This window comes from Episyrphus balteatus, chromosome 2 (assembly GCF_945859705.1).
Source record: "Episyrphus balteatus chromosome 2, idEpiBalt1.1, whole genome shotgun sequence".
NCBI classification, from domain to species: Eukaryota; Metazoa; Arthropoda; class Insecta; order Diptera; family Syrphidae; genus Episyrphus; species Episyrphus balteatus.
In genome coordinates, this window is record NC_079135.1 from 89,842,379 (window position 1) to 89,855,681 (window position 13,303).

General features: G+C 26.0%; 1 protein-coding gene across 26 annotated transcripts in view; it reads right to left on the reverse strand.

The window, feature by feature from the left end:
- Positions 1 to 13,303, reverse strand: part of LOC129912627 (voltage-dependent calcium channel type A subunit alpha-1) — a 174,023-nt gene that overhangs the window by 32,704 nt on the left and 128,016 nt on the right. For 21 of the 26 annotated variants that reach the window (XM_055990954.1, XM_055990953.1, XM_055990939.1 and 18 more), the window contains 2 exons: positions 7,702 to 7,796; positions 2,678 to 2,956 (listed from right to left, as the gene is read on the reverse strand). In XM_055990954.1, the coding sequence (XP_055846929.1) occupies positions 2,678 to 2,956; positions 7,702 to 7,796 (374 nt within the window). The remainder of the gene's footprint in view (positions 1 to 2,677; positions 2,957 to 7,701; positions 7,797 to 13,303) is intronic. The other 5 variants (XM_055990946.1, XM_055990938.1, XM_055990959.1 and 2 more) reach the window with 1 other exon arrangement.

A 13,303-nucleotide genomic window follows, 5' to 3' on the forward strand; every position in this document is an offset into this window, starting at 1 on the left:
TTACGTATACACATACACACACACACAAAATGTACAATTACATTAACGATGAATGCAAATAACATTTTTATTAAAAAAAATGTTGAAAAATTTTTCGTAACAAATTTGTTGGATATTTTTAAGATTTGTTTAAATTTTGTTTAATGTTTGTTTTATTATGTAAGAAATATAATTTTTATTTATATTTCATTTGAAAGTAAAGTTTCAAGTGTATTTTTATTTATTGTTTGTTAAATATGTAAGAAAGTTAGAGTTTTTTTTTTTATTTAATTCATGAAAAATTGTGGAAAGTTTTAAGAAAAAGTGTTAATTTGTTTACGTAGGTATATTTTTATTAAGGTTAGAAGTATATGAAACAAATACGATCAAATAATAATCAATTTAATATTATAGTTTTCCAAAAAAAAACTACGTGTTGTGTTAACCCAGAAAATATTTTGTACAATTTGTCGACTTAGAGTGTAATATTGGTAATTTCACTTATTTTTTTTTTTTTGAAACGTTTTTGTATTGAAACATTAGAAGAAGTAGCGCGATTTTTGTTCTAAGGGAGAAAATTACAATTTTTCCACTCTATGTCGACTTTTTGGTTAATCACAACAAAATAATAAAGTCTACTAGAAACAATTTTATTTAAATAATGAAATTAAACATTAATAATAAATTTAAAGAATTCCAATTTCATTTCATTACTAAATAGGGAAATAAACTAAAAAACAAATAATAATAAATGTGTATTAATAAACATTACAATTTTGTATTTTAAATCTGATCGAATCTTTATAACAATCCTAGTTTTGTTTGTAGGCGAAATTAGGATTTGGTTTAAGCTAATAGTAAAATAAAAACAAATTATTTTTTTTAAATTGTTTTTCACTAACAAAATGTTTAGCATGTTGTTTTAGGTAAACGTCATTTATAATATAATACTTTAATTAAACAATGCTAAATTTGACATGGTTCATTCTTCTTCATTTTCATATGTTTGGGTATATCAATGAATGAGAATCAACAAGAACCAATTTGCCTTCTACTTTTATTTTTGAGAGAGAGAGAGAGAGCAGCACACCGATGCTTTTCATTGATTTGGAAGCCAAAAATCATTTGCATGGCCACTTCTTAAAGAAAACTAACGACTTTTTATTATTCAAAATGGCGGACGGAATATGTTTTTATGCGTGAATAGAGTTTTTTTTTTTAATTTATCAATTTTGACAACTCTCAGGAAATTTTTATAAAAAATTACTATGCTGACTATTATTGTTCTAATGTTGTTCATTCTATTTTCATTTTAAACAGAAATTTAAAAGATGGAAGTACTATCGTCGGTCTCATAAGAAAACCTCGTAACTCTGCTTTTTTTTCAAAAATGACTTTTGAATACCATTCTTTAGAAAATATGTGAGCGGAGCAACCCAGAAAATTTGGGGTCATTCCGAAAACTCTAAATAGACTTAAATTCAAATTTTGCACATCTAGTTTCTTCCCAACTACTCTGTTGTTTGTTTACTCTTTCGTCTCTCCTGTAAAATTTTGATTTTGGGAGTTACGAGGTTTTCTTATGAGACCGACGTTATATTAAACGTAACTACTTTTTTTGAAAAAAAAAAAATCCAAAATGGACCACTAGAAAATGTTTCTACTGGCTTTTTAGAATAATTGGTCATTGTTTCGATTATTGCAGGTATATTTTAGATTTGAAACTCTGATTTTCTGACATCGTTCTGAAGATTAGGTACACAGCCACAAAAAAAAAAAAAATAAATAAAAAGTTCTGACCTGGGGGTGCGACTATGTTAATCATATGTTTTTTGGGTCTCTGAAACCGAATCCGAAGTCCATTTTGCCCTATCACGTCAGGTTTTCGAGATAACCTCGAAAAAGTTGTTTTGAGTTTATCTAGAATGACTTCGGATTCAGTTTCAGCGACAAAAAAAAAACATATTATAAACATAGTCGCATCCCCAGATCAGTACTTTTTATTTTGTTGGTTGTCGCAGGGTATATTTTTTTGGCAGGCAGAAAAAAAAGTTCTAACTATGTTTTTTTGGTCACTTAATTTGAATCCGAAGTCCGTTTTACTCGATCACATCATGTTTTCTAGATAAACTTAAAAAGAGGTCACAGACAATCTGACTCAAACATCTTTTTTGAGGTTATCTCGAAAGCCTGACATAATATGGCAAAATAGACTTTGAATCTGGTTTCAACGACCCAAAAAACATGTAAATAACATATTCGCAGATTAAACAAAAAAAAATTTTGTGTGGCTGTGACATTTTTTGAGGTTATCTCGAAAACTTGAAGTGATGGGGCAAAACGGACTTTGGATTCGGTTTCAGCGACCCAAAAAACATATGATTATAATAAATGCACCCCCAGATTTTTAGGGATGCAATTTTTAAATTTATAAACAAAATTAGAGTTTGAAAAGCCATAGCCTCCTAATACACATTGGCACAGAGAACTAGGGCTGAATTAAATCATGAAACAAGTAGATGTAGAACTCTAAAGATTCGATCAGAAAGTTAAGAATTTTTTTTTTTTTTTACAAAAATAAAAAAATATAGTAACATCAATATATCAAAGTTATTAAATAAAAAACAACAAAATAATAAATAAATAACAACAATTAACAACAACAAAGTTAAAAAACGGTATTAAATTTGATAATTACGTCGCATTTGGATCATATTCAGCCCATATCCGAACAAATTCGTCCAAATGATGGGCACCCAATATACTGGAATCACGAGTTAGATAATCAAAATTATCCATGATGACGGCAACAAACAAGTTTAACATCAGAAATGAACAAAAAAATATGAATGACACAAAATATGCATATGCCAATGTGGAACCACATGTCTCATCCCCCTTCTCCGCACGCTCATCACATGGCTTCCCTTTAAGGCACGCCAGCATAATGTTCGGCCACGCCTCGCCCGTTGCACATCTATAAGTAAATGTAGCTTTAGTAAATGTATAAAAATGTAAAAAATTTAATTCATTTATTTTATTTTTTGTTCAAATTTTTATTTTAACTATATTAAATTATTTTTTTTTGTGAGCTATAAAACACCAAACTATTTTCTTGTATTAATTTAATTAATAATTGTTTAACTAACTAAAATAGATTGCTTTTGTAAGTTAAAAAAAAAAGTTAATAATAAAAATATTTTTTTTTTTTTAATTTCTAAAGTATACAATTAACGTTAAGGTATATTTTTTTTTTTATTTACAGAAGTTTTCAAACGACTAAAATAGCACATTATACTTGTGACTTGGTACGATAAATATTAAATAATATTTAAGTTGGTATTATTATCAAAAATCAATAATTCTTTTTTTTTTTTTAATTATTAATTAGCTATTTTATGAGAATTAAAACAAAAATTATATAACCAACTTTAAAAGAGGTCCATTTAAAATCTACCAACGAACTAAACAAAAATAAACTTTATTTAATTCTACGGGATATTTTTATAAGACTTTTAACAGTTTTAGTTTTAAAAGTATAGAAATAGGGGAATTTATATAATTTTTTTTTTTTAAGTTTAACTTAATGTTTTAGCCAATTTTTTTACTTTTTTGTATTATTTTAAATATCTAAATGGATTTTTCTTGAAATGATGAAGAATACATTTTCAAATTCTAAGATAAGAAGAAATTTTAAATTCCTGTCAAGTTAATCTATGATGAAAACAGTAATGAAGGTGCGAAAAAATTGGTGGAGGCCACAAACACAAAAATTTGTTAATTGATTGAAGGAGAGCAGCGAGTAAATTTATAATATTAATCGAGACAATTTTTTTTTTTTTCAGCATTTGACAATAATTGCTTCGTCAGTTGTAAGAACGGAATTAAACCACTTTTTTCGAAATTGACTTTTTGATGAAAATGGCATCTTTAGACGTAGACACATCTTCTAAGTCGAAACAAAACAAAAAAAAATATTTTGGCTGTCGAAGTTAGATACAGGGGGTGAAAAATCCCATTAATTTGAAGGAAAGAAAAAATCCGAAAAGTGGGATGGGTGTCAAAAATCGTGGTTTTAAAAAAAAGGAAAAATACAAAAGTTATAGAAAATAAAAAGAGCTACAAATTTTAATAAAATCATTTTTTATATATCCTCAAAAATATTGAGAAAAATACGAATTTTAGCTTTTTATTTTTATCTTTTACAAAAATTGTACCTACCTAGTCAAAATTTACTTTTTATGCTTTTTGTTTTTACTTATTTCAAATGTTTCTTTAGAAAAATATTAATTTTTTGAATTTTGACGAAATCAATTTGAAAAAGTTACCGAACATTTTTTTGAATTTTGAAAAGTTTGGAATGCAGTTATTTAGACTCCAACCTTTTATTTAAGACTAGCTATGTAAAAAAAAACGACACTTTTATTTCAGAAAATATTGAAAAAAATTGAAACAAAAAACAAAAAAAAAAAGATTTTTAAGATCGGATTTTTCCGTAAACGACATTAATATTGGTGAGAAATATTTTTCTCTAGAAACCAAATTATTCTTTTCTAATGGCCTTTAATCTTATGAATTTGAATAGCATTAGAATGGCTCTAAAGTCCCAAGTTTTTGAGATATCGAATTTTGGCACGATTTATCTCCATCACTTTGCTAATATCAGCTTCGGATATTTTTTTATTTTCAAAGCTATGTGTAATTGAAAATTCGAAAATAATTAGATTTCAATGCAATAGCATTAAATAAATTAAAATTAAAAATAAATTATATCAACCCTAAAAAACAATTTTTTTTTCAAGAATAATCCATTTCAATATTATTAATACAAATTTTTAATTTATTTTAACTTCATAAAAACAATTTTGATAATTTATTTTTATATTGATTTTCTACACAAAATTCAACATTGGGAATATAAATTAAGTAAGTATGCAATTTCAATTTAACTTTTGTAATATCTTGCTCATTCCAAAAAACATATAATGTGAAACAATAAGTTTTTTTTTTTTTTAATATAGGTACACAAAAAAAAAAACAAATAATGGGCTATATTAGTGCTTTGGAGGGGAGGATAAAACATTTGGCGCTCAATGATATTATTTATATGGCACAAGGAAGGGTACAGGCTGGTGTAAATAATAGGAATTTGAAGCAACCTTTATAAGCAGTGTTGCACACAAGGAAGACAATAATTATTATAAAATTATATTGGATTTTTGGTTTTTATCTATGGACGAGGACATATTGAATTTTACCACTAAAAACTATATATAAAAAAAAAAAACTTTTGAATAATACTAGATATAGAGTTAACTAAAGGTTATAGATAGGGTACAGGTACATGAAAACTACAGTGGAAGTTGATTTTTTTTTTTTTTTTTGTAACATTAATTGGTACAAAACAAATCTTTTTTAATGAATGAATGGAAGTGTTTGTATATATTGATATAAACGTGTTGTCTTTTCTTTTTGATTAATTGTATTTACCAAATAAATATGTTTATATTTTTAGTATTTGAGTGCATTTTGTTTTATAAAATAAAAAAAAGCAAAATTAAAAATTTAAAATAATTTTAAACTAATATTATAAGACAGAAAAAAACCTATCTATTAGTGCAATTGCTGGAGGTTTTACTATTGCTGTTTTTAATAATTGTTTTAAGATTTGCTAAGGTTACCAACAATTGGAAATAACATAACAGGATAATGATCAACAAAATGCCAGAAGTCATCAAAATATGTTATAAAAAATGTTCTTTTAGTTTGTTTAATGATATCCCATTTGTCGGGCAATTTATTTGAGTTCCTAAAAAACGTTTCTTTCTGGGTTCAATTTTTTTTATAGGAAAAAAGGTGGGTGCCCTTATCTTATTTTCTATTATTTATTCACGATTCGATTAATAAAAATTATTTCATAAATAATTACAAAAAAATAATTTTTTTTAAAGTACAATTAATTAATTTCTCGTATTGCTTTGAACGAAACCATTTCTTGAAAGTTCAGATAGATACCATTACTGAATTTCTGTTTGAACTACCTATGGCTGAACTCTATTTATTTCCGAACGAATGAAAAATGTTGTGTTTTAAAGCAATAGGGATATCAAAATTCAAAATTTATCAATTGTCAATTGATAGTTGGAAATCTGTTCTCTTGATTGATTGTTTTTTTCTGCTTGAAAGTTATTGAAAATGGCTAAATTGAGAATATTTATTGTACCTGTGCATAGCTAAATTTGAAAAAAAAAAGATATAACAATTCTGTTGAGAACTACATAAATGTATTATACAACTTATTTACATAGTTTGTAGTCTTCTTCGAGAGGGTTGGTGTGATGAATCACCAAAACCCGTAATTTCAAAAAGAAAATCCCCAACGCCAGGAAATCCAGTAGGTAAATTATCTTTCAAACAAAATTTTCCGAGAGAAAATACCAAAAATTCAGATGCGCATCTTCATTTTGGAAAGACCTATTTTCATTGATATGAAATTGTAAGCTGCGATAACTTACGAAGGTTCAAATAACGGTTGTTTTTATTAATTTTTTTTCGCTATTGCGTTTTTAAAGAGGAACCTTTATAATTTAAAAATTGTCGTGTTCGGTTCTGATTTTACTTTAACTTACAGTGTATTTTAATTATTCTATATCGTTTTTGTTTTTGGTAATTGGTAATTGGAGATTTTTGGGGATTTGAAGAAAGTGGGAGACAAATTTCACTGGTTAACAAAATTGCTCCTTTTTTATATGTTATGATGTTTCTTGTATTTTACTAATTTGGCATCTCCGATTTCAAATCTGTCCTCAGTTTTTTTCTAGCAGCTCCAGTTTGGGTAATACAGGTACTTAAAATGTAGAAAAAAACCGATTGTAGAGATTTTATAACGGAAATATCTCGAAAACGCAAACTGATAGAAAAATTCTGATTTCGGTATTCTGATTTTTGGCACACCCAAAAAATTTAGAAAAAAACTACTGTAAATTAAGGAAATGCCTCAAAAAGACATTAAAAAAAATCGATTAGGTACTGAGTTTTAATAATAGGAACATCTCGAAAATCGATTATTGAGATTTTTTAACGTTAATATCTCGATAACGCGAGCTGATACAAAAATTTTGACTTTGGATTCGAATTCAGCACCCCAAAAACTTTTGGGAGATTTTATCCGTGGGGTCAAACATTTTCTGGAGATTTCATTAAATTGAGATTTTTTTTAGAGATAGTGTATGTCTCCCCTTCGAGATAACAGATATTCAAATCTTAAACTATTTTATGTTCCTTCCAATTGCTTGATAGATACACATATATATTTTTTTTTATCATTTTTAGAATTGAAATTGATTTGTCAAATATTTTTACCGTCAGCACTTGCACTAGCTAAGTAAAGTATATATTTAATATTTTTGTTATATCTATAGGGTTTCAGTAATTCTTTCATAAGCTAGGTAATTCTATATATCTTTTCAATTAACTCGACACGGGTTCAATTTTTTTAATCTTCTCTAAGGGAAGAAAATATCTCTCTGATTAGACTGCCTATTGCATCACGGTTATTGTTCTCTAAAACTGCTAATAAAAACTATTTGAAAAATAAAAACATAATATTCGATTAATTAAAATTAAGAAGATTTATTTTGTTCTTCATACTCTTTCTTTCTTTCTTTCATCTTTCATTTGTTTTGTTTTTGCTGATGTTGAGTTGGAGAAGAGATTACATACCTGAACAGCAACATGACTCCTTGCACAAACGATTGGAAGTTGTTGTGTCTAGTTATTGACTGTTCCGGTGTACTTAGTTTGATATTTCCAAATACCTATTTGCAATGTAATAATGTTTTTTTTTTTTACATAAAAAAGAATTTCAAAAATGAACAAAACCAAAAATTAAAAAAAGTAGGTTAATAAAAAACAAAAAAGAATTGTTTTATAAGAAAATATTATTTCCGTTCGCTGTTTGTATTTTAAAATGTTTTCTTTTTTTTTTATAATTTTATTACAAAAATTAAAAAATTAAAATAAAATTAATTTTTTTTAACAAAAATTATGTTTTTGTTTGTAAGTGTTTTGTCAGCGATTTATCAAGTATTCTAAGTGATGATATTACAAGCTGTAGTACAATTTTTTTAAAAAAATTAATATTTCCAAAAAGGAGGTTAGTAGCTTTTTTTTTTACTGTACTTACAGAAATTTTAAAAGGGTCAATGTTGTATTTACTTAAATTAATTTTTTTATAATTTTTTTTTGAAGAAAATTTCAAATCAAATAATGTTTATAACTAAAATTACTATTAAATATAATGTTTTATTGATGTTAAGGTACGAGAGTTTCAAAGCTATACACTGTTTTGTTAATAATAAAATTTGCGAAGATATGCAGGGGGTGGTTCTCAATGTGATACCTAATTAACTAAGGGGTTTTTTTTTGAAAAAAGGGATTTGCGGTAAGAACAATAATGAAGTATTTTGTTTTCAATTAATTTTGTACAGGACAAGGGTCTACCTTAGGCTAGATGAAAAGTAATTAACTACATAATGGAAGTTTTTTTTTCTGTTTTCAAATTATATATTCAACTTGTTAACATTGGGGAAGATATTACAACCATTCCATTAAAAAATAAACAGTTAATTTATAATTATTAAATCATACATTTTTTTTTTAATTTTTTTTTTTTAAACAAACATGCATATTATATGGGTTGGATATTATGTTCATCATTATTGTCTAAAAAACTAAACTCTTAGATTATTATTTGTCAATAGATAAATATATATGTAGTATTTTTATAAATTTAAAAAATAATATAAATTAAAAATAATGCAAAAACATACAAATTTAATTTGAAATAAATAAGATGCTTTAAAATTAATAAATAAGTCTTCGAAAAAGCAATATTTTTTTCAAAATCTTTCAAATTAAAAGAAAATTGTTTACATTCATTGAAAACAAAATTTCATTCAGCAAAAATATATATTAAAAGATTTGTAGTTTTGTTATAAAGATGTACCTATTCGAATTATGGTATAGGTACTTCATGCAATGTACTTAAAGAACGTTTTTTTTTTCAAACTGTTGCAAGAGAATAAATGATAAAATTATATAATATTAAATATAAATCAAGAGAAGACAAAAAAAAAAATAAAAAAAAAAAAAAACATTTCCTAATCAAAGGCTTTTTTGAAAAGATTAGGAGCACAATCACTATCAAAATTTTAATCATATCATATTTGTCTGTTTAACCTTTATGGGCTTGGAATATTGTTTTTACATTTTTAATACATTCTGAGTATGTCAGAATGAACCTATTTTCATTCACCCATTGCATGCACAACCACATGCTTTTTTCTTGCAAATTTTGTTTAGGACTTTTGTTTTTATGGTAAGGTTTTGAACCTTTTGACAATTGCGATTCACTCAGAAACTAATTATTGAATCAAGTCCATCAGGCAATATTCTTATACATACTAAACATATATAAGTTAACATTAAAATAAAACTTGATGGCCTAGTAATAATAATTACTTCTTATAGATTTCCACATGCAGTCAAATCGGAGATACTATAATTGTCAAGTTGGAGAGAAGTTTTTTGTTATGGGCGATCTTTTAAGTGACGACTTAAATTACAAATTTAGTTTATAAAAAAATTTGACATTTTTATGGGTATTTTTACAGAGTATTTTTTTAAGTTCATACTCTTTTATCTTTATAGGTTTAAGGTTCATAGATTTCACCATCAGGCAGTAAAATTAAACCTGGATTCTAGTTTGTTTTTCCAATTGATACTCCCAAAAATGGTCGTTAATTCCAGAATGGTTTGATGAATTCTAGAGATTTAATTAAGAATTTAAACTAACGATACTAATTGAAAGGACCTCACTTAATTAGAATGATTATACCTATGTATTTGTGGTCAAATGCTTTAAACAATCGCAGACTTAAACTTTCTTTTTAATTTCTCTGAGTCATCATTTAAATGATTGATTCCGTTTAATTTCCAAATAACTATAAAATAACGAAGCCTTCATATAAAAATGTTCTTAAATGTGGAAATAAATTTTGTTCTGAAACAACTTTTTTTTCGCAAGGCTTAGACGACACGAGGTTCAGCTACCTATTTTAGCAAGTAAAAGATTTTACTTTCAAGAATTCTAAAATAAAATCCTGCAACTTTTTTTTTCGAAAAATTGCAAATAGATACCAACCTAACTAGGTGATTCAATAAACACTCAGTGTTAACAAAATACTCACACCAAACAATATAACCGCTTTTTTAATGGGTTATTTTATTTTGATGCCATTATTAATTAAGGAGAACTTGAGATTCCTTTTTTATTATTCAATCTTGCAATACCTACACGGTAAATAAAATCCTAAAACCAATGAAGGGGTACAAATCTATTATAAAGTTTTTGTTAATAATAATAGCAAATAAAAATAATTAGTTAAGTTTAGTAAAATGTTTAAAGTCACTTTTTAATATTTGGGTACAAAAATTAAATCTTACTTTTCAATTTTATTCTTTAATATCTATTTGAAAATATTAAATTTGAAAATCTTTTCAAATAAATATAAATTTATGTACTTATTTGGAAATCTATAATATGCAAGAAAAATTAAAAAAAATACAATTCGAAGGTCACATAGGTTAGTGTGTCTCTTATTCCCTCCACAAAAGTTTCGAAATAAATAACCAAAATATTCTCCAAGTTTTAAGTCTCTATCTGTAAAATTTGACTAAAATTGTTTAAACCTTTAATGCCTTTAAGCTTTTAATAATAAAAGTAAAAGAGAATGTTCAAAAAAAAAAAAAACACTAAAATTTAAGAAAACTAAATTTATTCAAAATTTGTAAAGCCGTTTTCGTTAAAATTGCAATAATTCGAAAATTTTGTTAAACAACAAGAACTTGTAAAATTTTATTTTACATAATTTGTGTTTTCAAATTTCAATATTATCAATATTTCTTTTCTAAAAATGTATACTGTTATAAAATTTTAAATTCTCAGATGAATGTATAAATTCGGCTAAATTTCGACGTGATAACGTCTTATAAATCAATGAACCATGGCAGCCACCACAAAAAAGTGACGCCATTTTCTAACGTTACACTCACCCTGCAAAAATTTCGTGGCAAAAATTTCAATTAAAAATTAAAAATAAACTATTAGAAATACAAAAATCTTCTAGGTATAGCTTATTTGAAAGATAATAACCTAAAGCTTAATCCAAATGAAGGATTTTTAAAAATTTCGTCATTTAATAGGGTAAACAGGGGTAAAACGGAAAGATGAAATTTGGGCTACAATCTAAACGCGAAGTCGTAGAGAATTAAATTTTTTTTGCTATAGATAGATGAGATTAATTTAAGAATAACTGCATTTAAGAAAAAAATAAAAAAAAATTTAAACTAAGCTATAACGATTTTTTTGAACGTTGTACACGTGTTTGGGCTATGACAAAATGATAATTTTGGGTAGGGAAATTTTTTTTTGACAATTCTAAAGGTTCCAGGAAAAAGATGAGGAAAAAAAATTAGGCGTCTAATACGATTTTTTTTTCAACAATCTGCGTTTCGAAATATGAATTTTTGAAAAACACCTTGTTTTTTAGGGGTATTTTTGGTTCTTTTATGATTTTTAGATTTTTTTTGGAGCGTTAAAAAAATCTCAAACCCATATAGGTTTTGGCCTTATGCATACATGTGACTGAATAACAGAAGAAACAAATTTTTAAAAAACACGTTTTTTGACCGTTTTTAACCGATTTTCATCGTTTTTTATTTTTATCTTTTTTTCTTTAATAGATACAGGAATAAAGTATATTGAGTAATGATAGACCATGACCATGACGACTAAATGTGTGCGAAGTTTCAATTTTGAGATAACGGTAAAATAAAATTTTAGAAATCAACAGGTTATAACTTTTGACCAAGAGCAGATAGAAATTTTATTAAACTTTAATGAGCTTCCTGATAAAATTACCTTTCATTTGGTATATCACACATAACGGAAGACTAACTACAAGCTACACAATGTTAAATCAAGAAACTTGCGAAAAACCTCAAAACACCAGTAGAGATCTGTTGCCCCCCGAACAGCCACCAGTGTGGGAAGTACCGTAATTTCAGTCTGGAAATTCGACATGGTTGACTTTAAAAAATTCTAACTTCTCTTGTAGGCATCCTAGAAATGAGATTAATACGTCATATGAAAGGTGAAATAATAAGCTTTCACATGGTATACAATTTTGTATAGGTTTTCAAAAAAAAGTTGATTCCATAGCGTGAGAACATAAAAAAAAAATGTTTTTTTTTGCTTTTTTTAATGAAATTCGATCGAGTTCAAAAAATTCTAGCTCTTTTTGTAGATGTCTCATAGACCTGATCGATATATATATTTTCAGCTAAGATAATAGGCTTTCAGATGGTATACAATTTTGTATAGGTTGTTAGAGAAAAAAATGGAATTAATGACTTGAGAAGATAAAAATTCATGTTTTTTTTGCTTTTTTTGATGAAAATGATTGTTTTCAATAAATTATTTTTATACTTTTTGCGCATTGTAAAAATTTAAAAATGGATTTATTCTTCAGAAAAATACTTGGCTTTTAAATTGCATAATTTTTTTCGTAAGCTTTAACATACAAAAATTAATATAATGAGAAAAGAAAAAAGATATTTTTTTTTAGCTTTTTCTTGTAAATTATGATTGTTTGAAATAAGTAAACGCTTCAATCGACTCATTTTAAACAGAAGCACACAACCTGTTTTCTGACGACGTTATCACGTAAAATCATCGTCCGTAAACCGGCTTTACAGACAACCTCTTTTTAAGTTATTTTTCAACACCCGAAATATTAAACAGTGACTTTTTAATTTGTTTAGATAAATTAACCCTGTCTGTATGCACCTACATATTTGAATGTACATTTTCCTATACATTTTCTCGATTGTCTATTACTTAAGATATTGAAGTTCATAATTGAATGATATGTATGACAGCAGTTCTGTCCTTTTCTTAAAAAACATCCTATCGCTTCATAATTTTTTTTTTTTTTTTAAATTAAATTTAAAATTTCATAAAGGAAGGTATTGTTTTTTACATTGAAGATGAATAATTTGATTAACTATTCAATTCACAATGTTTTAACTTGAGGACCTGAAATAAAGTTTTTGGTAAATATAATTAAAGTCAAAGCATTACGTGCATATTGTATGAAGATTGAATGCTATTTGATTTGTGCCTTGACTGTGTTTTTTTTTTTTGCTGATAAGACTCATTTATATTATAACGTGAACATTGAATATCTAACCTTTTACAAGT